This window comes from Octopus bimaculoides, chromosome 6, assembly GCF_046866305.1.
Source record: "Octopus bimaculoides isolate indiv1 chromosome 6, ASM4686630v1, whole genome shotgun sequence".
Classification (NCBI taxonomy): Eukaryota; Metazoa; Mollusca; class Cephalopoda; order Octopoda; family Octopodidae; genus Octopus; species Octopus bimaculoides.
Genome location: NC_142933.1, coordinates 88,466,366 through 88,489,661, shown reverse-complemented (window position 1 = coordinate 88,489,661; position 23,296 = coordinate 88,466,366). Strand labels below are relative to the sequence as shown.

The 23,296-nt window shown below is 35.4% G+C and overlaps 1 protein-coding gene across 2 annotated transcripts in view; it reads left to right on the top strand.

The window, feature by feature from the left end:
• LOC106869347 (alpha-2-macroglobulin-like protein 1) overlaps nt 1–22,649 on the top strand; it is a 127,942-nt gene extending 105,293 nt beyond the window's left edge. The window contains exons 25-38 of one of the 2 annotated variants that reach the window (XR_016242352.1): nt 202–378; nt 1,387–1,706; nt 2,399–2,558; nt 5,113–5,300; nt 6,560–6,778; nt 7,509–7,624; nt 9,354–9,438; nt 10,177–10,251; nt 11,602–11,701; nt 12,077–12,265; nt 16,558–16,848; nt 18,512–18,578; nt 19,952–20,095; nt 21,531–21,753. Coding sequence is in view for 1 of the 2 variants with exons in the window: in XM_089354211.1 (XP_089210337.1) it covers nt 202–378; nt 1,387–1,706; nt 2,399–2,558; nt 5,113–5,300; nt 6,560–6,778; nt 7,509–7,624; nt 9,354–9,438; nt 10,177–10,251; nt 11,602–11,701; nt 12,077–12,265; nt 16,571–16,848; nt 18,512–18,578; nt 19,952–20,095; nt 21,531–21,676 (2,264 nt within the window). In the remaining variant the exon portion in view is untranslated. Of the gene's footprint in view, nt 1–201; nt 379–1,386; nt 1,707–2,398; nt 2,559–5,112; nt 5,301–6,559; nt 6,779–7,508; nt 7,625–9,353; nt 9,439–10,176; nt 10,252–11,601; nt 11,702–12,076; nt 12,266–16,557; nt 16,849–18,511; nt 18,579–19,951; nt 20,096–21,530 lie in introns of both variants that reach the window. The other variant, XM_089354211.1, reaches the window with a different exon arrangement.
• Nucleotides 22,650–23,296: the final 647 nt, after the last annotated feature.

Sequence of the window (23,296 nt, the reverse complement as noted above, 5' to 3'; positions counted from 1 at the left end):
CACTTATTTAAAATATTGGTAATTATTAACACTTCACTTTCAGCATTAAATTATCTTATTGCCATTCTTTGTTTAAAACTTCACAAATTATTTGGTTCAAACTTCACAAAATTAAACAACTTAACCAACAACTTTAACGACATTTTGACGTGATTTTGTTATATGATTTAATGGCACCTCATATTTTCTGTGCAATTCTAGGTAATATGTTATGGCCTGGGTTATCATCTCTAGAAAATATAGTGAATGATCCTATCACAAATGGAGAGGGAAACATCCTGAGCTTGGCTGCTACCATTTACGTCATGGATTTCTTGAATGCTGTTGGAAAAGTTTCTTATGAAATTGAAATGAAAGCAATTGAAATAATGGAAAAATGTATGACCATAATTTAATTTCATTCTTTACATTGTAGTTATGATGACAGTTTGATTGTGTTGATGTTTTAAATACACATTTTTAAGCTTTAAAAAATGCCTTAGACAACTGGTAGGAGTCTGATAGGGTAAAACATTCGAACACAAGATTCCCATCTGTATTTCATATATATATATATATATATATATATATATATATAAAAAATGGGCATCTCTCAAGTTTCCCCACAGGCCTGCCACTGGTTCACTTCATTACTTGTAAATGAGTACCTCAAAGACATGTCTGTAACTTGGTGCAGAACAACAGATGTCTTAAAGGACTTTGTTCAAAGACCACTGTTTTTTTTTTGTTGTTTTTTCTTTCCTGCCCTGTTGTTTACACCCTTTCCTAATATACCTCAGCAACACACACACACACACACACACACACACACACACACACACACACACACACACACACACACACACACACACACACACACACACACACACACACACACACACACACACACACACACACACACACACACACACACACAGTTATGGGACAAACTAAGAAATAGCATATTTGTTATTGTGACCATTCAAGATCTAAATTGTAAGTTTAAGCAATAATCATTACAGGTGTTTGAAAAATAACTTAAGCTTGGTATTTCGCTGATTTTCTTTTGAGAACTATTAGGTCTTAGGAGACACATGACATGTGATCTTCTTCTAGCACATTAACAGTCCACCTAGTGGTTGTCGTTATATATAAATATACATTAATCCCTTGAGATCTCAGATATCTTTTCTGAATCTCTCTGATTCTTTCAATGTGCTGGCTTCCTGGTAATAAATCGATATTAATTAATATCTGATTTTTTACCCTTTGTTTTAATTTAATAAAATTGTAAGCTTCAATAGAATATTTTTTCTATATTTGTTGATAATGATTATTATCTATTCCTAAAGTTTTAAACTAATTATTGAATCATTCATTTATTTATACATTTATTTTCTTCAACAGGTTATCAACAACAAATGAATTACATTCATAAAAACGGTTCTTTTAGTATATTTGGTTCACAAGACAAGGAAGGTAGTGAACTATTAACTGCATTTGTCCTCAGAATTCTAGTGAAAGCTCGTTCATACATTTATATCGATGAGGTGCAACTTCAGAAATCCATATCCTGGCTGAGAGATCAACAGCTCGAAAATGGTTGCTTTTATGATAAACTGAATTATTCGTTGACATTTGGACTTTATGAAGATAGGAAGAATATGGAAAGAATTAGTACTGCATTTGTGATTATGGCATTGCTAGAATTTGGCACACCACAGCATGTATGTTTTATTTATTTCTCTCCTCATTAATTTATACACAAGATTTCACTCTGTATTTCTTTTATGAAGATCATGTAATCATTTATTTATCTATTTTTTATATTGGCATTGCTGGTATTGCTTAGCCCAGGGATAGTTTTCATTGAATAGATCTATGTTCGGATACAGAGTGTACTGGGTGTTTGTTTTGTTTTTTTATATAATGTGACCCCATCATCAGTGCATTTTTACATGGCATCAACACCATGGACACCTTATCTTGTAAAACTCCAGAATTTTTTTTGATGGAACCCAATTTGAGAAACATTGTACTTGACCGTTAAACTTGAGTATTTCTTCCATTCACAATTATCCATAATTAGAGCTTTCTAGTGGGCAATACAGTTTCAGAGACCAGTGGTGATGACTGACTGCAAAAGCATCTAGAATGGCGCCCCAATGACTTGCTGCATTAGTTAAGGAATCTAGATAATGATGAAACTTGTTTAGCACCATGATGAAGAAAGACGAATTATATGGATCCAAATGCTCGTCTGTCTTATTAATGAAGTGAGGAGTGAGGACAAATATGTCATATTTTTTATAAGATCTACCTAGTGTTTCTGTTTGAGAAGCACTATCCTGGGGGGGGTAGATATGGAAATATTTATGGAAAATTCAGTAGTAATATTTAACTCTTTATTAAATTTTAGGACCTGATCATTGATAAAGGGCTTAACTGTCTCCGATCCCATGATTATGAAGACATATACATGTTATCACTCTATGCCTATGTCTTTACTCTGTATGGCCATGCTGAAAGTGATAAGGAGAAATATCAGAATGTCCTGGAGAGGAGATCAAAGGTTTTAGGTAATATTTCCTTTTTTAAAATATTCATTTTATTTATTCATGTATTTATTAATATTTCCAAAGATTTTTATCAGCATCATATGAAATGAACTTAGTTACTGTTCAGGTCATTTTCCTGAGTCACCATCTCATCCTTATATGCCAGTCCATTGCAAGGTAACCTATTCACGGCTAAGTGAACTGGAGCAACATGAAATCCAGTGTTTTCCTCAAGAACACAATGCACAGCCAGTTTCAGAAACCATAATCTCATGATTGTGAGTGCAACACTCTAACCACCAGGCCCACATTTTCTTATGCATATGCACATGTTCTTTATGAATTCTGTTCTCATTCTCTTATTAATAAAATGAAACTGATGTCTAATAAACTATTCAATATTCATAATAGTTATTCTGCTGGGATCGAGTTTGCCTTTCATCCTTTCAGGGGTTGATAAAATAAGCACCAGTTGCATATTGGGGTTCATGTAATTGATTTACCCCTTCCCCCAAATTTCTGGTCTTGTGCCAAAATTTGAAACCAATATTTATAAAAGCTCATTTATTTAAAACATTTCCCCAAACAATTTCATTTGCATCATGACATCTAAGTTATTAAACAAAGACTTCATATTTATTTAATCTGATGCAGGTATTATTTACACAAATATGACACATCTATTATTACCTCAGCAGAAAATTTGGTTACAAGTCCTATTTACAAAAGTTATTTTGCATTAGACATAGGAATGTGATAAAGCAGTTTGCTTTGCCACTACATATGGATCCAGATTTGATCTCACTGTGTACCTTTGGAAAATGTCTTCTATCATAGCTTTATCATGTAGAATTCATCCCATGAAAGCTGTTTATGCAAAATCCCATCATATATGTAGTTTCATCATTGGTTTTATATCTACTTTTCCATGCTGGCATAGGTTGGATGGATATTTTCGAGGTAGTTTTTTTTATAACTGGATACTCTCTTTGACACCTATAATTTTAGTTATCTTTGACCCTTTAGCATTTAAACCTGTCATATATAGTCCAAATATTTTACCTGTTTCATGTTCATGCTGGCCAGATCTGGCTTCTTGTACCAACCCTACAGTGTCATTTTAAAAATAAACTATCACATCATTGAAATCTCAAAGCGACAAAATATTACATGATTAATTCAAAACAATGTGAATAAATAAGCGTTAAATTTGATAGAGTAATCTGAATGCTAAAAGGTTAATGACATGCTGAGATATCATCCTCATCCTCATCATCATTTAACGTCCGCTTTCCATGCTAGCATGGGTTGGACAATTTGACTGGGGACTGTTGAAGCGGATGGCAGAGTTTCTACAGCTGGATGCCCTTCCTAACGCCAACCACCCCGAGAGTGTAGTGGGTGCTTTTTACGTGCCACCAGCATGAGGGCTGTATTCTAAAACTCAGGATACACACTGTGTGTGTGTGTGTGTGTGTGTGTGTGTGTGTGTGTGTGTGTGTATCAGCCAAGGATATACACATTGCAAAGCAAAAACAAAAACCTGGTGCTTTACAAATGAAGTCCCTTGAGTTATTTCTTCTGCATCTAGTTAACCCTCTTGATACCAACCCTGCTGACACCACCTCTGGCTCTGAGTACAAATGTCTTGTTTTCATTAAGTTTTGAATTAAAATCTTCCACCAAACGTTTAGTCACAATTTATGTTCCTAACACTAGCCTAATTATAACTAAATTACTTTACTAAATTCTTTGTTATATTTAAAATTAACCAAAAGAAACACAGAGCATCTCAACCGAAATATGGTAACAAAAGAGTTAATTACTCTCTTGTCGTTCTTAGCATCAATTATGCAATGAACCAGTAATTGGCCCATTGGAAACTATAATCAATGAAGCTACTGATCACAATAAAATTAATTAATCCATCATATTATTCACAGTAAAATATGTTACTGATCTAAAATCAATAGAACGAAATTGAATATCAAATACTGTAATCCATATAAGGGACTCTAATACCCTTACAAATTGTTTAACCTGTTCAATAATTTACTGGCAATTAATAAAATTGCATATCCTAAAGCAATCATTCTTCATTCATTATCTTTTACTTGTTTCAGTCATTGAACTGTGACCTTGCTGGGGTACTGCCTTAAACGGTTTAGTCAGAAAAGTCAACACTCAGTACTTATTTTTATGTTTGGTGCTTAAACTATTGGTGTCTGTTTGCCAAACCACTATGTTATGGAGGCGTCAACAAACCAACACCAGTTGTTGAGAAGTGGGATGGAGGGCAAGCATAAACATAAAGATACACGCATATATCTACATATATATATATACATATATATATATATGAAAGTGAGAGAGACACATACAACAGGCTTCTACACAGATTTCATCTATCAAAATCACTCACAAGGCATTAGTCAGAGCAGGACTCTAGTTGAAGTCATTGGCCCAAGGAGCTGTGCAGTAGGACTGAACTCAAAACCACAAAGTTGCAAAACAAGCTTCTTAACCACACAATTATGCCTGTGCCTATTATTTATTTATTTTATTTATTTTACAGGGGAAGAAACATTTTGGTTGAATTCAGAAGATTCCAATTCTATAACCTCAATGGACATTGAAGCAACATCTTATGCTTTGCTCTCTCTTTTGGGAACGGAAGCTACCAGCAAATGGCAAGATTTGAGACCAGTTATCAGGTGGCTTACCAAACAACGGAAACCCATGGGAGGATTTATGGCTGCAAAGGTTTTTATCATTTTTTTAAACTCCTCAGTTTCTTTTAAGTAATATATATATAAGTTATATATATATGTGTGTGTGTGTGTATGTGTGTACATGTGTGTGTTGGACGGTTTGACCAGGGCTGGTAAACTTTCCCTTTTTAACACCAACCACTCTGAGAGTGTAATGGGTGCTTTTACGTGCCACTGACACATGTGCCATTTGCATGACACCAGTATCTGCCATGACTGCAATTTTGCTCTGATGGGTCTTCTTCTCAAGCACAACATAATGCCAAAGTTCTCAGCCATTGCCTCCATGTGGCCCAATGCTTGAAAGGAACTAGACCACTTTGCCTCCATATATATATATATATATATATATATATATATATATATATAAGCAATAATAAATCTCTGAGTGAGGTATACACAGTAGCTGCACGACATCATGAAGTATATTTGCCACTTAAATGTGGCTAACCCTTAAAGGCGAATGCTGCTGTAGCTTGTAGCCCCAGGAAGATGCCTCCTTCAGCTGGCTATTGACACACTTTCAGTGCCCTATCAACCCAGTATGCAACTGGTGTTTATTTTATCAACCCCTGAAAGGGGTTGATAAAGCATGGTGTCTTCCTGGGGCTACAGTAGCATCCACCCTTAAGGGTTAGCCACATTTAAGTGGCAAATATACTTCATGATATATATATACATATATATATATATATATATATATATATATATATATGTATGTATATGTATGTGTATAAATATATATATGTATAAATATATAGCTTTAGGGAAAAGAACCAAGGTGACTCAGTGTGACAAGGCTGACCCTTTGAATTACAGGTACAACAGAAACTGGAAGTAAGAGTGAGAGAAAGTTGTGGTAAAACTATATATTTATATATATTTTACTCTGTAAAGCTCAATTTAATTTTAATTTTTTATAAATTGATTTTAATTGAATTTTTACCTGTAATTTTGGATTTTGTCCCTAATATTATTATATATATGTATGTATATATATATATATATATATATATATATATATATATATATATATTTATAAATGGTGGTGCCTCAGCATGGCCACAGCTTGTGAAATGAAACTGATTCAATTCATATAAATGAATCATCATCATGGCTATTCCAATCTCTGCTGATTTCCCTGACAATGTAATATAGCCTCCACTTGATGTACTGAGTACTGTACTTTAATTGATAATCCTTCTGTTTCTAATGGAATTGCCTTCAATCTAAAATCTTTTAATGTTTCAGGATTCAGTTATAGCATTTCAAGCCATTTCCCAGTATGCACTGATGTGGTCAGAGCGACAGGACCCTGCAGATATAACCATTTATATTGACAATGAATACGACCCAACAGAGACTTTTCAACTCACAAACCAAAACCAGTTTGAATTGTTCACTTATGCAAAACCACTTAAGAACAAGATTCGGATTGATGCTGAAGGCAGAGGTTGTGGTATCGTTCAGGTAAACCTTTCTTTATTCGTATCCAAACAATGAATGTAAATATATAAGCATTTGAAGTATCAATATTTTATACACTATATACATACTTGCATATATAGACACACACACACATACATACGTAGGTACATAACACTTGCTTACATACATGCTTACATACATTGCTTGCATATATAAACATTTGAAGTATCAATATTTTATGCACTATATACATGCTTGCATATATACACACATACATACATACTTGCATATATACACACATACATACATACTTGCATGCATACATACATACATAATATTGGGTTGTCTGGAAAGTTCGTGCCTATTTTTCAAAGAAAGAAAAAGGTCAATAAATACTTGCCATTACATTTTTAATCAACCAAATATGAACCATTTTGTTGCACAATGCGTCTCCATCTTTCCTTTAACTTGAAAATACCCTCTTCCCAGAACTAAGGTGCTTTCAAGGCAAATAAGTTGAAAGGTAAGCTACTATAAATCGGCACGAACTTTCCGGACAACCCAATACATGCATGCATACACACAAGATAGATAGCATTTGGGAATAATCACTGTTAATGCTTGTTGAAATTTTACATAATGACCAGTACTAAATTGTACAATAAAAAATGTTTAAAAATTTGAAAAATAAAAATCCTCACCAAAATCAAGTTGGTTTAATCATATTAATATTCTCTGTATCTTTTTTTTTTTTTTTCTTATACATTTTAAGACTTCCTTGAAATACAATGTTCTTAATCTAAAACAAGAACAGAGCTTCCATTTGCGTGTAGGAGTGGAAAATTCTTACAAAAACTGTGCTGAAAGGAAGCTGAAAATCTGCAGTCGGTTAGTGTTGGTTTACTTATTTCTTATTTTGTTGATTTTTTTTTTTTTTTTTTTTTTTTTTTTAATATCAGTTTAAGATTAGTTATATCGTTAGGGTGTTGGAGAAAATGTCTTGCAGTACTTATCATGGCCTTCTATGTTTCAGAATTCAGATCCTGGCAAAATCAACTTAGCTTTCACCCTTCTAGGGTTACAACTAAATCCACTTTACAATTTGTCACAAAAAAGCATGTCCTTGTGCCAATATTAGAAAACATTATTCTTTTCTAATCTAGGCACAAAGCCAAAAATTTTGAGGGGAGGGGACCAGTTGATTAGATCAACCCCTGTACACAACTGGTACTTAATTTATCAACCCCCAAAAGGATGAAAGGCAAAATCGACCTTGGAGGAATTTGAACTCAGAATATAATGATGAACAAAATGCTGCTAAGCATTTCACCCAGCATGCTAACGTTTCTGCCAGTTCACCGCCTTTTAGAAAATTCGTTTCTACTCTAAGCACAAGGCCTGAAATTTTGGAAGAGGGGTCCAGTCTATTAGATCGACCCCAGTATGCAACTGGTATTTAATTTATCGACCCCGAAAGGATGAAAGGCAAAGCCGACCTTGGGAGAATTTGAACTCAGAACGTAAATACAAGCATGCTAACATTTCTGCCAGCTCACCACCTTATTAGAAATCCTTATTATAGATTTCCTATATATACTGCTCTCAACTAAATCATCATCATCATCGTTTAACGTCTGCTTTCCATGCTAGCATGGGTTGGACGATTTGACTGAGGACTGGTGAACCAGATGGCTACACCAGGCACCAATCTGATTTGGCAGAGTTTCTACAGCTGGATGCCCTTCCTAATGTCAACCATGGGTGCTTTTACATGCCACCGGCACAAAGGCCAGTCAGGCGGTACTGGCAACGGCCACGCTCAAAATGGTGTTTTTATGTGCCACCTGCACAGGAGCCAGTCGAGCGGCACTGGCAATGATCTCGCTTGAATGTCTTTTAACTTCACCCACCCCTGCTCGGAAATTGCTGACTTTGTATAAAACATTTGAAATCATTATTACCTCTGCCTTAGCAAAGGCGGAGGTATTATATAGTCATGTTTGTTTGTTTGTTTGTCCATGGACAAGATATCTCAAGAACCACTGGGTGAATTCGGATGAAACTTTCAGGGATGTTTGGCCTTGTGACTGGCACAAACTGATTAGATTTTGAGATCAATCTGGTACCAGACAAGAATTCTGGATTATTTTTCTGTTTTTTTTACTTAATTTTTGAGAGCAGTCAGGTTCATTTTTAGTATTCTTGTTTGTGAGAGCAGTCGAGTTTATTTCAGATATTCTCATTCTAAAAATCATCTCCAGCTAATCGTTGAGAGGACGTTGGTGTTGCTTTGGCGGAGGTTTGCGCTCTCTGAGTGCTCTTGTTATTATTGTCTTTACTGCTACTACTATTTTATTAGCCATCAAAAAGCATCAACTACAATAGAATGTTCTGCTTGAAAAGCTAAACTTTTTATCTTCCTCCCAACAAACCTATTTATTCCACTTTCGGAATTGTTTATACTCTCTTATTCCTGACACATATTACAAGTTTCCTCATTTGAAGGACTTAATATTTTTGGAAGCAGAATGAATGCCACACCATTACATTTCCCCCATTATCTGTAATCTTTAATTTTTTAATGCTTAATTATCAAATTGTTGTTTATTTCCAATAGTTACACAGGGAGAAGTGAAAAGACGAACATTGTTATAATGGAAGTGAAAATGCTAACAGGATGGATCCCACAGCAAATTGTTGATGTGAGTCGCTTTATTATATTTTTGCTTGTTTACTGTTTCACTGACTTCAGGTGCTAGACTGTGGCTATGCTGGAGCACCACAAAGTTTTACTTGACCATGTGGTAAGAAGTTTGCTTCCCAACCACATGGTTCTAGGTTCAGTTCCACTGCATGGCACTTTCGGTGAGTTTCTTAGCCCCAGGCTAACCAAATCCTTGAAAGAAGCCTGTCATATGTATTGGGTCATCCCATAAATAATGCAGTTTTTTTTAATACTTCTTTTATTTTTCAAAATTAAGATAAACAAAGTTCTTTTTTAATCTAAAATATACTCTCCTTCATTTTCTACAATGCTCTTCCATCTTTCTGGTAGACTTGTAAGGCCCTTCTTCCAAAATTCACTTGTCTGTAATGAAAAATACTCCTCCAGTACTGTTCTGACCTCGTCTACAGAATTCATGTTTTCTCTGTCCAAACAATTTTGAAGACTGCAGAATAAATGATAATCAGATGAGGCAACGTCCATCTGCATTTTTCTGCTTTTAAAAAGAAAAAAGGATTTTATCCTTTATATCTATACTGTTCAGTATCTATGCGTTGAATAAAATTTATCTTTCTACTTGTTCTACCATACATTTCAGCGCTTCGAAAACAAACTTGTTTGTTTACATACGGTGTAAAACAAAATAAATTAATATTTACTGCTTATCTAGTTTTGTGTCTGCTTTAATATTTGTGTTGTTTTAATGATCTTTCAGCCAAAACATGCAGAAAGAGTCGGTGTTAAAAAGTATGAAATGACAGAAGACTATGTATATTTATATTTTGATGAGGTAAGTGTAAAACTACACATAGAATTTCTATAATACACATATGTGCTCCACATTATACATAGATTCATTCAACTATATATAGATTTATTCTGCTGCACGTAGTTTTACTACAGTACCCATAGATTGACTCTACTTCACATAACCTTAATTGCTCTATCCACCATACTGCAGTCAATTTGAATAGCTGGGCCCTCTTTCTCCCATCCATTCTCCTCATCCAGCAACCACTCATAGTAGCACTTCTGTGCCTCTTTCATTCCATAACACACTTCTCTCCACACAGTATCTCAATTCTCTCCAGTACACTGCTTTGCAATCCCAGAATGCATCATGCTGTACTCTTTCACCACAACTTTCTCTCACCCTTTCTCCCTGTTTCTGTTGTACCTGTATTTCAAAAGGACCAGCCTTGTCACACTCTGTGTCACGCTGAATCTCCCCGAGAACTACATTAAGGGTACACGTGTCTGTGGAGTGCTCAGCCACTTGCATGTTAATTTCACGAGCAGGCTGTTCCATTGATCGGATCAACTGGAACCCTCAATGTTGTAACCGACGGAGTGCCAACAATTCACATCCACTTGCCTCCATTCTAGCATCTTCAATATCTTGTTGATAGCAGCAGCTCTAAAGTTTTTCTCCAGACAAGAAAAATGAGGATTTTCAGAGATGATGCATTTGATTCTTATTTAACTTCTACATCTGAGAAAAGAAAATTTAAAAATTAGAAAGATTGGACAATTGCTTGTTAGCGGTCAGAATGATTTCACACATGATTACACGTTTTCACCAATGGTTGGTATGCTGTTATTTGTCCACTCACCATGATTCACTACATGCAATTATCATTATTGTTATTACTGCTATCAATAACTTTGAGATGTTTTAGTCTTTGTCACTTAGCATGATAGGTGTTAGGATTACAAAAAAGAAAAACACACCAGTTACCAAAGGGAAGACTTCATGGTAGTCTTTCTGGAATTGGTGTTGGCTGTGTGCATTAGGAGATAAGCAACACATGCTTTTGGTTTTAGTTTATCATTATAAAAACTGCATGAGAAGTGAATACGTCATAGATATTAATAATATCAATAACAGATAACATATATAATGATTAATTAAAGCAAACAATATGGTTTCCTTAGCTTGTTTACAGGAAACAAAAAGTATTGAAATGAACAGTGTCTTGGAAAGTCAAGTATATAAAAAGAGGCTGAATGTAAGGTGGGAACAGACAGACAGACAAACAGACAACTGGATAGCGAGGCAGGAAGGGAGAGAGATTTACAGCAGTACTGATGTTCTATTTATGCGATTGTTACTAATTATTTTGTTTCTTTATTTGTAAAGATGAATAAAACTGCAAAATGTATTGAAATCGAGATTGAACAAGTGTTGGCATTGAGCAGTCTTCCAGCAGGAGTGGTCGTCTATGATTATTATGATAGAGGTCAGTATCTTTCAGTACGTACATACATACATACATACATACATATATATATACAATCATAGTGGAGGTGCAATGGCCCAGTGGTTAGGGCAGCAGACTCACTGCACTTTTGATTATGTACTTGTCTATATGTTTTTTAATCATACCTAATGCGCCTATTATTATAGGGTTTTATTATTATTATAGGATTGTTTTTTTTTTGTTTTTTTGGGGGGGGGTTTAAGCCCTAAATCTACTGTTATTTCTTTTATGAAAATCCATTGATTATGTCCAATAGTCTAAAACAAGAAAAGACACTAATATAACCCATAATTTCTTGTGTACCTGTCATGTGATTCATTTAATTGTCATTTTCCTTTTTCTTTTATCTTCTAGATGTGATTGGTCATACCTTGTATGGACTGAAAACAACATGTGGAACCAAAGAAGAACTACCAGTAGTTTCTCAAGAGACATATGAAAATTCTATGACACAACAAAGACAGCCTATTGGACTACCCCCTGCACTACAAAAGTTGTTAAAGCTAAAATCTAAAAACGTAAACCATATGAATGCTGCAGCAGGTATGTTCCTAAACTGGAAACCTAACAATTGTAGATCATTTATTGTCACTTAATAGTGGTGTCTTGGAGTAAAGGAAAAGTTTCAAATGAACAGAGTCAGCAATCTGGTTTTTATTGTCACTTCACTTATTTTTCTATAATCATAAGGTGGTATGAATATTACAACTTCTCTTGTCCCCTTCCTTAAAATCTCATATTCCATATGCATCTAAAAAGAAAACCTTTTGGTTCATAAATACAGTTTTATCTTTTTTTTTTTTATATATCGGTGATGTTATTCAGGTTTTGGTCTTACTAAAACCTCTCATTTCTTCTGAAGTGAGTTTGGACTTTTGGTATGTAGGCTAAATTTATATGTATTTCATGTGAGCACATATTAACATTTGAACTGAAATACATTTATATCACTTGTCTATAGCATAATAGAAACCTGCATGCAATAAGAATACAGGATCCAGCAGAAACTAAACAGTTAAAAATTTCTAAGATGAGGTTAATAGTTCAAATCTTTCTCTTCCCCCGCATCCCATTAATACAAACTATGGTTTACTTTTTCAGTAAACATTCACCTCTTTTAGCCAAATCCTATTACCACCTCCACCACCATTCTTCTTCTCCCTCCCTTTCTTCTTCTTCTCTCTCTCTCTCTTCTTTTTCTTCTTCACTCCTCTTTTTTCCTTTCTTCTATCTCTGTTCTTTTTCTTCTCGTGTTTTTTTCTTTTGGCATTCTCTCTTTTCCCAGGCTACTATTGAATTAATTGGCTCTGTAAATTTGGAGCAAGTAAATAACTTCTGGCTCCTGGCAAGTACTCACTAGAACAATCTGAGATTTCTCTAGCTTCCATACATTTGCAATTCTTCAGATACATTTAAGTAGCCTTGTAATCTTGGTCATAGTTTTGTAGCAAGTTAAATAAAAGTCCCAGTATTACATATTACAATAATGTTTTAACCCTTTAGTACTCAAAGTAGCCATATCTGACCCAAATATTCAACTTGTTTTATATTCAAACTGGCAGATCAGGCCTCTCACACCTATCCCACAATGTCATTCTAAAAACAATCACATATAGGCGCAGGAGTGGCTGTATGGTAAGTAGCTTGCTTACCAACTATATGGTTCCGGGTTCAGTCCCACTGCGTGGCACCTAGGGCAAGTGTCTTCTACTATAACCTCGGGCCGACCAAAGCCTTGCGAGTGGATTTGGTAGATGGAAACTGAAAGAAGCCCGTCATATATATGTGTGTGTGTTTGTGTGTCAGTGTTTGTCCCCCTAATATCGCTTGACAACCGATGCTGGTGTGTTTACGTCCTCGTAACTTAGCAGTTCGGCAAAAAGAAAACGATAGAATAAGTACCAAGCTTACAAAGAATAAGTCCTGGGGTCGATTTGTTCGACTAAAGGCGGTGCTCCAGCATGGCCGCAGTCAAATGACTACAACACGTAAAAGAGTAAAAGAGTAAAGAGTATATCTCACCCAAATATTCTACTTGTTTTATATTCAAACTGATAGATCAGGCCTCTCTCACCTATCCCACAATGTCATTCTAAAAACAATCACATCATTGAAATCTCAAAGCTCCAAGATAATGCATGATAAATTCATATCAATGTGAATAAATAAGCATTACATTTGACAGAATAATCTGAATGCTAGAGTTAAACTTGACAAAGTAGGCCAATTGTTAGAATGTTGTTGTATTTGTCTTTGCACCATGATCTATATGAAAGGTCCTCTCAAGGCAAACAACACAGCATCTAGTGTTCTAACACTACATCCACATTAGCAATTTATATTATGCACACTGTTTACATTAGCCAAACTAGTGTCCTCAACTTGGTTGTTACTTTCACTATGTTTTGGTTGTTGTATGCTCCAACCTTCTTCAGGTGCCTTGTGATTCATCTTAGTGCCTTGCCTAGGATTGAACTTAGAACCTCTAGGTGACTGCACTGCATTAACCAACGCCTTTATCCCCTTTGCTATGCCCGTAGACAGTGACAGTGAATTTTTAAGGCTTACCCATTGATGTCTTATGTCAGGTCTGTACTGATTATATTGTACAATTCCACAAGGGGGTGTTGAAAAGTTCTCGGCTTTGGGTAAAAGAAAATACTGGAGGATCAGTCCTTTTATTCTTTTACACATTTCAGCTCTAAGGCTGTGGCCATTCTTGGGCACTTCCAGTATCCAACATATTCTCCTCTCAGATTCACATACTCATTGCAATGTTCCTTCAGTTCTTCTAAGCCCTGTAAAATAACTTGGATGGTTGGGCCTCCAACCAGACCTTTCAAGATACCCATAAAGCTGGGAACTTTTCAGCACCCTCTCATATATGCTGGAGTGTACAGCAGCTGAAACATAGAGAAAGCAACAATCAAGATGAGAACACCAATCTGACAAATGTTTTTCATATTTCTCATTAGGTTTTTGTGCCTTATTGTTCCAGAATATAAAAAGAATGAGGATTGGCAGAGTTACTAGAACATTAGACAGAATATTTTTTTAGTATTTCCAGTATTTAGTTTCGCTCTTTCATCCCCATGTTCTGAGTTCAAATCTTACTGAGACCAACTTCTGATGTCCGTCCATAAATCCATCCATTTTCTCCATCCACTGTTCCTGGGAGGGTCATGGCAGTTGTGTTGCTGACAGGCACTTCCTCCATAGGGTTCTATCAGAAGCAACCATCACTACACTTGCTGGCTGTATCCCCAGGCATGACCAACTGAAAAACTGTGGATGTCATTCAGCCATCTCGTTCTTTATCAACCTTTACATCTGCTGGTTGGATCAGCTTGAAGAATTCATCTTGCAATTATTTCTTCTGACATTCTAATCATGTCTGTAGTACCAGAGTTATGACCTCTCAAGGCAGAGAAGTAGTGGCTTGACCAAGAAAGATTTATTGACCTATAAGTTACACAACCTGTCAAGTAATATTATTCTGGAGATCCAAGGCAGCAAGCTGGCAGAAACATTAGCACGCTGGGCGAAATGCTTAACGGTATTTTGTCTGTCTTTATGTTCCGAGTTCAAATTCTCCCAAGGTCAACTTTGCCTTTCATCCTTTCGGGGTCGATAAATTAAGTACCAGTTGCATACTGGGGTCAATCTAAGTGACTGAGCCCCTCCCCAAATATTTCAGGCCTTGTGCCTAGAGTAGAAAAGATTATTCTAGAGATCCTTAAAATTAAAATGCTCAGTAATTAGTGTTGTCAGTTTAATTTCTGCAGTGCATCATAACTATAAATGGATTAAAATTTGACAAATATTTTCATCTTTGTCATCATCGTTGCTGTCATTATTGATGGTGGCACCAAAGAAAAAAAAAAGTTTAATAGCGTTTCTTCTGGCCTTACATTCTGAGTTCAAATTCCACTGAGGTTGACTTTGCCTTTCATCCTTTCGGGAGATCAATAAAATGAGCGTCACTTGAGCAATGGATTCAATGTAATTGACAAGACTCCTCCCACATATCTTACTAGTACCCTTATGCCTATAGTAGAAAAGTTTATCAATTCCATCTGGTGGATTGGCTGAATAAATGTTTTTCGGTATTTGTTCCAGCTCTTTACATCCCGAGTTCAATTCCTTAGAAGGCCTATTTTGTTGTTCATCTCTCTGGAGTCAATGAAATAGACTTGTTGTTGGCACTCCGTTGCTTACAACGTCAAGAGTTCCAGTTGATCCGATCAACGGAACAGCCTGCTCGTGAAATTAACGTGCAAGTGGCTGAGCACTCCACAGACACGTGTACCCTTAACATAGTTCTCGGGGATATTCAGCGTGACACAGTATGACAAGGCTGACCCATTGAATTACAGGCACAACAGAAACAGGAAGAAAGAGTGAGAGAAAGTTGGGGCGAAAGAGTACAGCAGGGTTCGCCACCACCCCTGCTGGAGCCTCATGGAGCCTCATGGAGCTTTAGGTGTTTTCGCTCAATAAACACTCTCAACGCCCGGTCTGGGAATCAAAACTGTGATCCTATGACCGTGAGTCCGCTGCCCTAACCACTGGGCCATTGCACCTCCTCAATGAAATAGTCAAGTATTGGGATTGATGATATCAACAAACTCTCTTCTCTCAAAACTACTGACCTTATGTCTAAATTAAAAGCAATTATAATTCCATCTAATATATGTCCAAGGCTCTTCAAAATCAAATAACTATGAGCAGTACTGGTCAGGTTCTTCATAGTTTCAAGACTATTTTTACCTTTTGTTTGTTTGCTCAAACAAAGACATTTTACAAAATAAAATCTTACATATAGTAAACTTTAGTTTGAATTTTCAGAAACAGCCAGCTCTATCACAGAAAATCAGCAGAGTGAATCAGCTATTGTACCAAATGGCACCCAAGTCATTAACACAGCCAATAGTACCTTCAACGCAACTTCTCCACGTAGAAAAACTGTTGCTGAAATAAGTATCACACTGAAAACGACCAGCGTCAGTTTTCTCACAGAGTATGCTGAGCCAATACCAGTAACTACAGCGTCCAGCACAAATGTAAGCGCTGAAGCAAGCAAAGAACCTATTCTGGTCAATTTATCAAGAAATCATAAAAAAAAGGTAAGCTTCAGTGCTTTTCAAATTATATCAAATTATCGTCATCATCATCATCATCATTATATACTAAATGATGATGATGATATTGGAGATGATAAAGAGAACTTGTATTAATTGATAGCTATAATACATATCGGAGGCGCAATAGCCCAGTGGTTAGGGCAGCGGACTCACGGTCATAGGATCGCGGTTTCAATTCCCAGACCGGGCATTGTGAGTGTTTATTGAGCGAAAACACCTAAAGCTCCACGAGGCTCCGGCAGGGGATGGTGGCAAACCCTGCTGTACTCTTCCACCACAACTTTCTCTCACTCTTACTTCCTGTTTCTGTTGTGCCTGCAATTCAAAGGGACCAGCCTTGTCACACTGTGTCATGCTGAATATCCCCGAGAACTTCGTTAAGGGTACACGTGTCTGTGGAGTGCTCAGCCACTTGCACATTAATTTCACAAGCAGGCTGTTCAACTGAAACCCTCGACGTCGTAAGCGACAGAGTGCCAATAATAATAACATAATACATATCACATAATATGCCTGCAAGCCATGTAATGAGCCTCTACACCAGTAATTATTTACCTGTGCAGTACCATCTCACTGGGTGTATTGTGAGTTCTAAAGTCGATGGATGCTATGGTGGTTCTGTGTGCTTAAAGGGATCATGATGAAATAGTCAACCCTTTAGCATTCAGATTACTCCATCAAATGTAATGTTTTTTTATTCATTGTTTTGAATTAAGCATGCATTATCTTGTGGCTTCAACATTTTGATGATGTAATTGTTTATTATTTGACATTGTAGTGTAAATGTGAGAGGTCAGACCTAACTGGTTTGAACATAAAACAAGTAGAATATTTGCACCAGATATGACCTGCTTGAATACTGAAATGTTAAACCAGGTACAAGATTTATTTTAAATGGTCCAATATAATTTTCGTTATATATAAATCTTTGCCTTCTTTATTAATTTCCATAAAAAGTTAACCTAAGAGACACTAGTCCAATGCAAATATCTAAAGGGAGGTACATGGGATTCTATGAGAAATAATGGATAAATGACTTTGCTAAATTAGCTTCTGTTTAATTAAAACAATAGGTTTTGTGATTTTCTTATAACTCAGTAACCCACCTCCATTTACTGAATGATATTTGCAAGTTGCCATTTGGTGGAAGGGGTTTATTGAGAATCACTGAGCTAGATGGTTGCTCAACCCATTATGAATAGATAATGAATTATATTATCAATTATATCCTACCATCATAAAAAGGTAAGACACAATGGATAATGTTGTCCTAGATAATCAGTGCTCTTCCAAAGGTTGGATGGTCAAAGCTGCAACACTTTTGGTCATAGGTCTGCTCAGTCAGGGCTTACTTAAGGCTAAAGTAATACAGCTATGAATCATGTGACAACAGAGTGAAACAACTGTATGGTCAACTACATAAATTAAGTAATTCAGATTTATGGAAAAACGAAAGATGAAAGGTATAGGAACAACAACAAGTAAGTGTATTAGTTTGTTGCTCAGGAAAAAAGGAAAAGTCCTTTACGTTTCAAGCCTATGCTCTTCAACAGAAAGGAATAAGAGGAAATAGAGAGAGAATGAAAAGAAAATGTGTAGAAAAACGCTAAATTAAAACTAATTTTGGTGGCTCTTTATTTGACAGAATTGTCCAGTATGCTGGGATAATGTACCAAAAGATTATCACAAGTTATTCTGCAATGCAGTAGAAGGTAAATAAAAATCTTTCATTTTGTATCTATTAAGTTCAATTTTTGACTATAAAACTATTGGGTTGTCCGGAAAGTTTGTGCAGATTTATAGTAGCTTACCTTTCGACTTATTTTAGAACATGGTTGAATCCATAAAATAGGATTTGACTACACTTCCATTTAGAGCACAGTTTAAGCTATTTTTTCTTGGAAGAAGGTTTATGTTCCTATAACCTGTGTTAATTCTGTAACCTTTTAAAATGGAAGATAAGAAAGTTCATTTTCGGGACTTGATGCTTTTCTTTTTTCGTAAAGGGAAAAATGCCTCACAAGCAACCAAAGAAATATGCGCAGTTTACGGTGATGTTTCTTTATCTGAAAGTGGTTCACAAGGTTCCAAGCTGGAGATTGTAGCCTTATTGATAAAGAGCGATCAAGCAGACCATCCACTACAGATGATGACCAAAAGAAGTCATTAATTAAGAATAACCCACATTGCAAAACCCGACAATTGGCAGAAAGTCTCAACCTATCAAAATCCATCGTTCATGAGCACCTGGTAAAGCTTGGGTACACAAATCGCTACAATGTTTGGGTATCACATGAGTTGAGTGAGAAGAACCTTTTGGATTGCATTTCCATCTGTGATTCACTTTATAAACAGAATGAAAACGTGCCTTTTTTTTTTTTTTAAAGCAAATTGTGACAGGTGATGAGAAACGGATTATCTACTGAAATGTTCAGAGAAAGCGATCCTGGAGTAAGCGACATGAGCCACTCTTAGCCACCCCAAAAAAGTTTGCTTTGTGTCTGGTGGGAGTGGAAAGGAATTCTGTACTATGAGCTTCTCCCAAGTAACCAGACAATTAACTCTGAGAAATACTGTACACAAAGGCCACCTTTCATTTGTCCACTCGTGTGAGTGTCAGTAGAGGAAAAGTAGTCACATTAGTTATGAACATCAACAATTTGGCTTTGAAAGCAAATACACCAGGAGAGTGTTCTACAGATTGAAACCTCGTACAGCTTACCAATTTTCAGTCCAACTGTCCAACCCATGCCAGCATGGAAAACAGACATTAAATGATGATTGATTAATTACTTATAGTTTTACCAGCTGAGGTGAATATGTTTCACTGTGAAGGTCTATTAAAGTCCAAACATATCTGTTTTCACTAACTGGCATTGGCTTAAAGACCAAATCCATGCCAGTCTTCATCGTCTATAGTATTTCTATTTGTTGATCTTGTTAAAGTTATTTTATTTTCTTGCAGGTTTTAGATTTTAAATACACCTACTAAAGGAGAATTTTTTCCTCTCTGCTAATAAGAGAAAAAAAAAAAAAATTCCATTTTATATTTAATATAAAAACTTTATATATTTATTTTTTATAGTTTATAAAATATCTTCTGGAAAGAACAAAGAACATTTAATACGAGTTATGGCAGATCTTCGGCCAGTGAAGAAATTACAAATTAAAAAATTTGTTGTCCCCAAAATGGACAAATCTTGTGAATGTGCCTGTATAAAGGAAAAAGGTAAGGCTCACAATGTATTGACTTTTATTTCATTAACCTACCCCCTACCCAACCAACTTTCAACACTGTAAATAGAAATTAATTCAGTAAGCAAACAAAGGAAAATTAATTTTCCTGTTAGCAAATGAAGAAATGAAGCACAGTGGTAGTTCTTGTAGGTATATTTGACTTAATGATGAAACGCATGGCTTAGTGATTAGAATGTTGGACTCCAGGACGTAAGATTCTGGTTTTGATCCCTGGACCAGGTAACGTTGTGTTCCTCATCAAAATACTTCATTTCATATTGCTCCAGTCCACTCAGCTGCTAAAAAAATTAGCAATCCTGTGACAGCCCAGGGTCCCATACATATATATATATACATTGGAGAAACTGGGAAACCAACCTTGTGCTCCTTACAGGCTAATCATATTTGACTTAATACTTGTAGTGCATTGTTTTCTTTGAAAGCTTTATTCGGTAACTATGGCTTTTGATGATGTATGCAATGTGAAGTATGAACATTCCTATTTACAATACTAGTATACTTACACTATTTCAGCATATTTGTGGGACGTTTATTTGAATTTATCTATTCTATTTCTCCCATAAAAATGTGAGCTTTATTTAGAAATACCATAGCATCTCTACCAGTTAAATACCCCTCAACCAGTTTATTTACATGACTTTCAATAAGCTCACAAATAGTATAGTTAATGTATTTAATTCCATTCTAAGGTTTGAACATCTGACCATGTAGCCATTAGTCTAGCAACTAAAGCTTACAGCAGCAACTGTGATAAATAACCCAGTTCATGAGCTTATGGCTTTTGATTTAAAATCAAATATGTCAGATGATGACAGGTAAAGACATTCAAGACTTGACTTACCTGTTTTCCTTTTAAATAGTAGCAAATTAGTCTCAAATTGTACCTTGCATTTTGTGATGGATCAAGCAACCACAGAAAAGAAAAAAAAAAAAAACCCTCTTTCGTTTAGTTAAGATGCTTGTATTTATTGTAGAGTAATTTAATTATTAAATAGACAAGAGGGGTTTGGGGAAACTACTGCTTCCATTAGCAAAAGGATTTCTTTACTCTGAAAATCAGAATGTTGTTGACATATGGCAGTAAAATTTACGTATTAAATTATGTGACTGAATTGCAAAAGTCTCCATCAACAAGCTTGAAATGTAATGCCTTTGGGACATTCTTCAGACGAGATGGCAAGACAATCACCTGTCTTGACAAATCTCTTACAGATAACCATCTCAATTCTTGATGGCTGTCTATAAAATATCTTTCTATGTGTAAATGTTAACTCCAAGATCTTTTGAAATTTGATAGTCTAAATACATTATTACCATCTCTACTTCTCTTTCCACCCTCACCTCCGTATTTTTAGTGATGTCAAATTAACTCCTCACTTAAAATTGCCTTTTGCGTTTTATTTCAGGACGCCGAGTCTTAATGCGAATGAAAGCTGGGCCAAAATTCAAAGACATGGGTCCTGTTCGTCTTGACAAACATGTTGTTATATTTCAACTTAAATCTGTTGTAGAAAGACACATGCGTAGACTGGCAAAGTCTTGCAAGAGATGAAGGAAATTTAGTCTCTCATTCTCTTCATTCCTTTTTACACAATTATGTGAAAACTATATAAGCAAAAGAAACAAAAATCCAATCCCTCACCACTGCTGCCTCAATTGATTACAATGATTATATGGAAAAAAAAAAACGAGGGGAAGGTAAGAGGTCGTTAAGCTTTATCGACTTAGGAATAACCAAATGTTTATTACTCCTGATAAACTACAGAATTACTATTAGTAGGTAGGGGAGATAATCCCTGTTTACAGGCAAGGTTTGACTATCAACGATGTTTGAACACAATATTAATGTGGAAATCATTGAGAGATCTGAAGATTCTCTGGTGCTGCAACCAGCTTAACTCGTGTAACTAACTTACTGATCAGGTTACCTGAATTCTGTAATCACCTTAAAATAATTGATCACTAAACGGGCTAATATTATTTTAATCGTGGATGTAATTTTTTTTTTTTCTTTTTTAGTTTGAAATAGCAAACTTAAAACTAAAAACAGATCAAAATTCGATTCATATTAAAATAAAACCTTAATTTTTATGTAAGACTATTTCAACAAATTTTAATTATTTAGTTCGTTTTATACTCTTCCACCAATTTATTTTTCTCAATTTGAAATTTCAAACTAGAGAAAAAAAAAGAAAAAGAACATTACCCCTTCCAATTAAGTATTTGTCAACTGGACAGTTATTCTCCCTCCATCATACCCAGTATATCTTTTACTCCCTTTCTTTAAATAGACATTTGTTTCATATATTCTATTAGGATTGGATTTTGATTTTTAAAAATATCTGCATCTTCTAGTTTTTTTTTTTTTCCTGTTGCACTGTCACATGACTCACTACTAATTAAGTAACTATTACACACTAAGAATAATCACCAACTGCTCCATTAATAGGAAACTAAACCTGAAGGTTAGTTTGTAAAAATAATTAAAAAAAGAAACTAAATAAAGTATTTGTACTCCTTGATAATTTTGAGTTTTCTTTGTTTTTGTGAGTGAATCCCATCAATTCTTTTATCCCAAGTCAGCCCAGACTGAGGAGGCTTTATGATCAAAGGAATTCCAACCATGGCAATCCAGTCTTTATAGACAATAGATGACTGACCATATTGTCCAGTGCATCCTCCATTTTAGTATTCAAACCAGCTGTGTCAAGGCTTATAAAGATGTGCAATAAATCAATATATTGACTTTACATATAAAAGATGATATTCATAGCTTTAGCATATCACAAAAGTATTAATAATTGTTAATGAGGCTTGTTCAACTGGGGTGGGGTGGGGGTCAAACCCATTAACTCCTTTCAATTACACACCTACCATCTTCAAAATGAACACAATACTAATCCACTTCCCAGATTAACTATACGTAAGGAAAAAGACAAGATGGTCTTAAATGGAATGCTTTTTGTCATTGATCTGCTTCCTGAGAGCCAATTTGGAAGCTAAAAAACATCATGCTTAAGTCATAATTTTCTTAATTAACATTTTATTTTTAAGTATATGTACAAGTTTTCTAATTTATAACTGATGACTTAAAGTCTCTGAAATTTTCCCCAATGTCAACAAGCCAAAAACCTAATCAAAGAGCAGATTTCAGCTTTAAATAAGGCAGCCT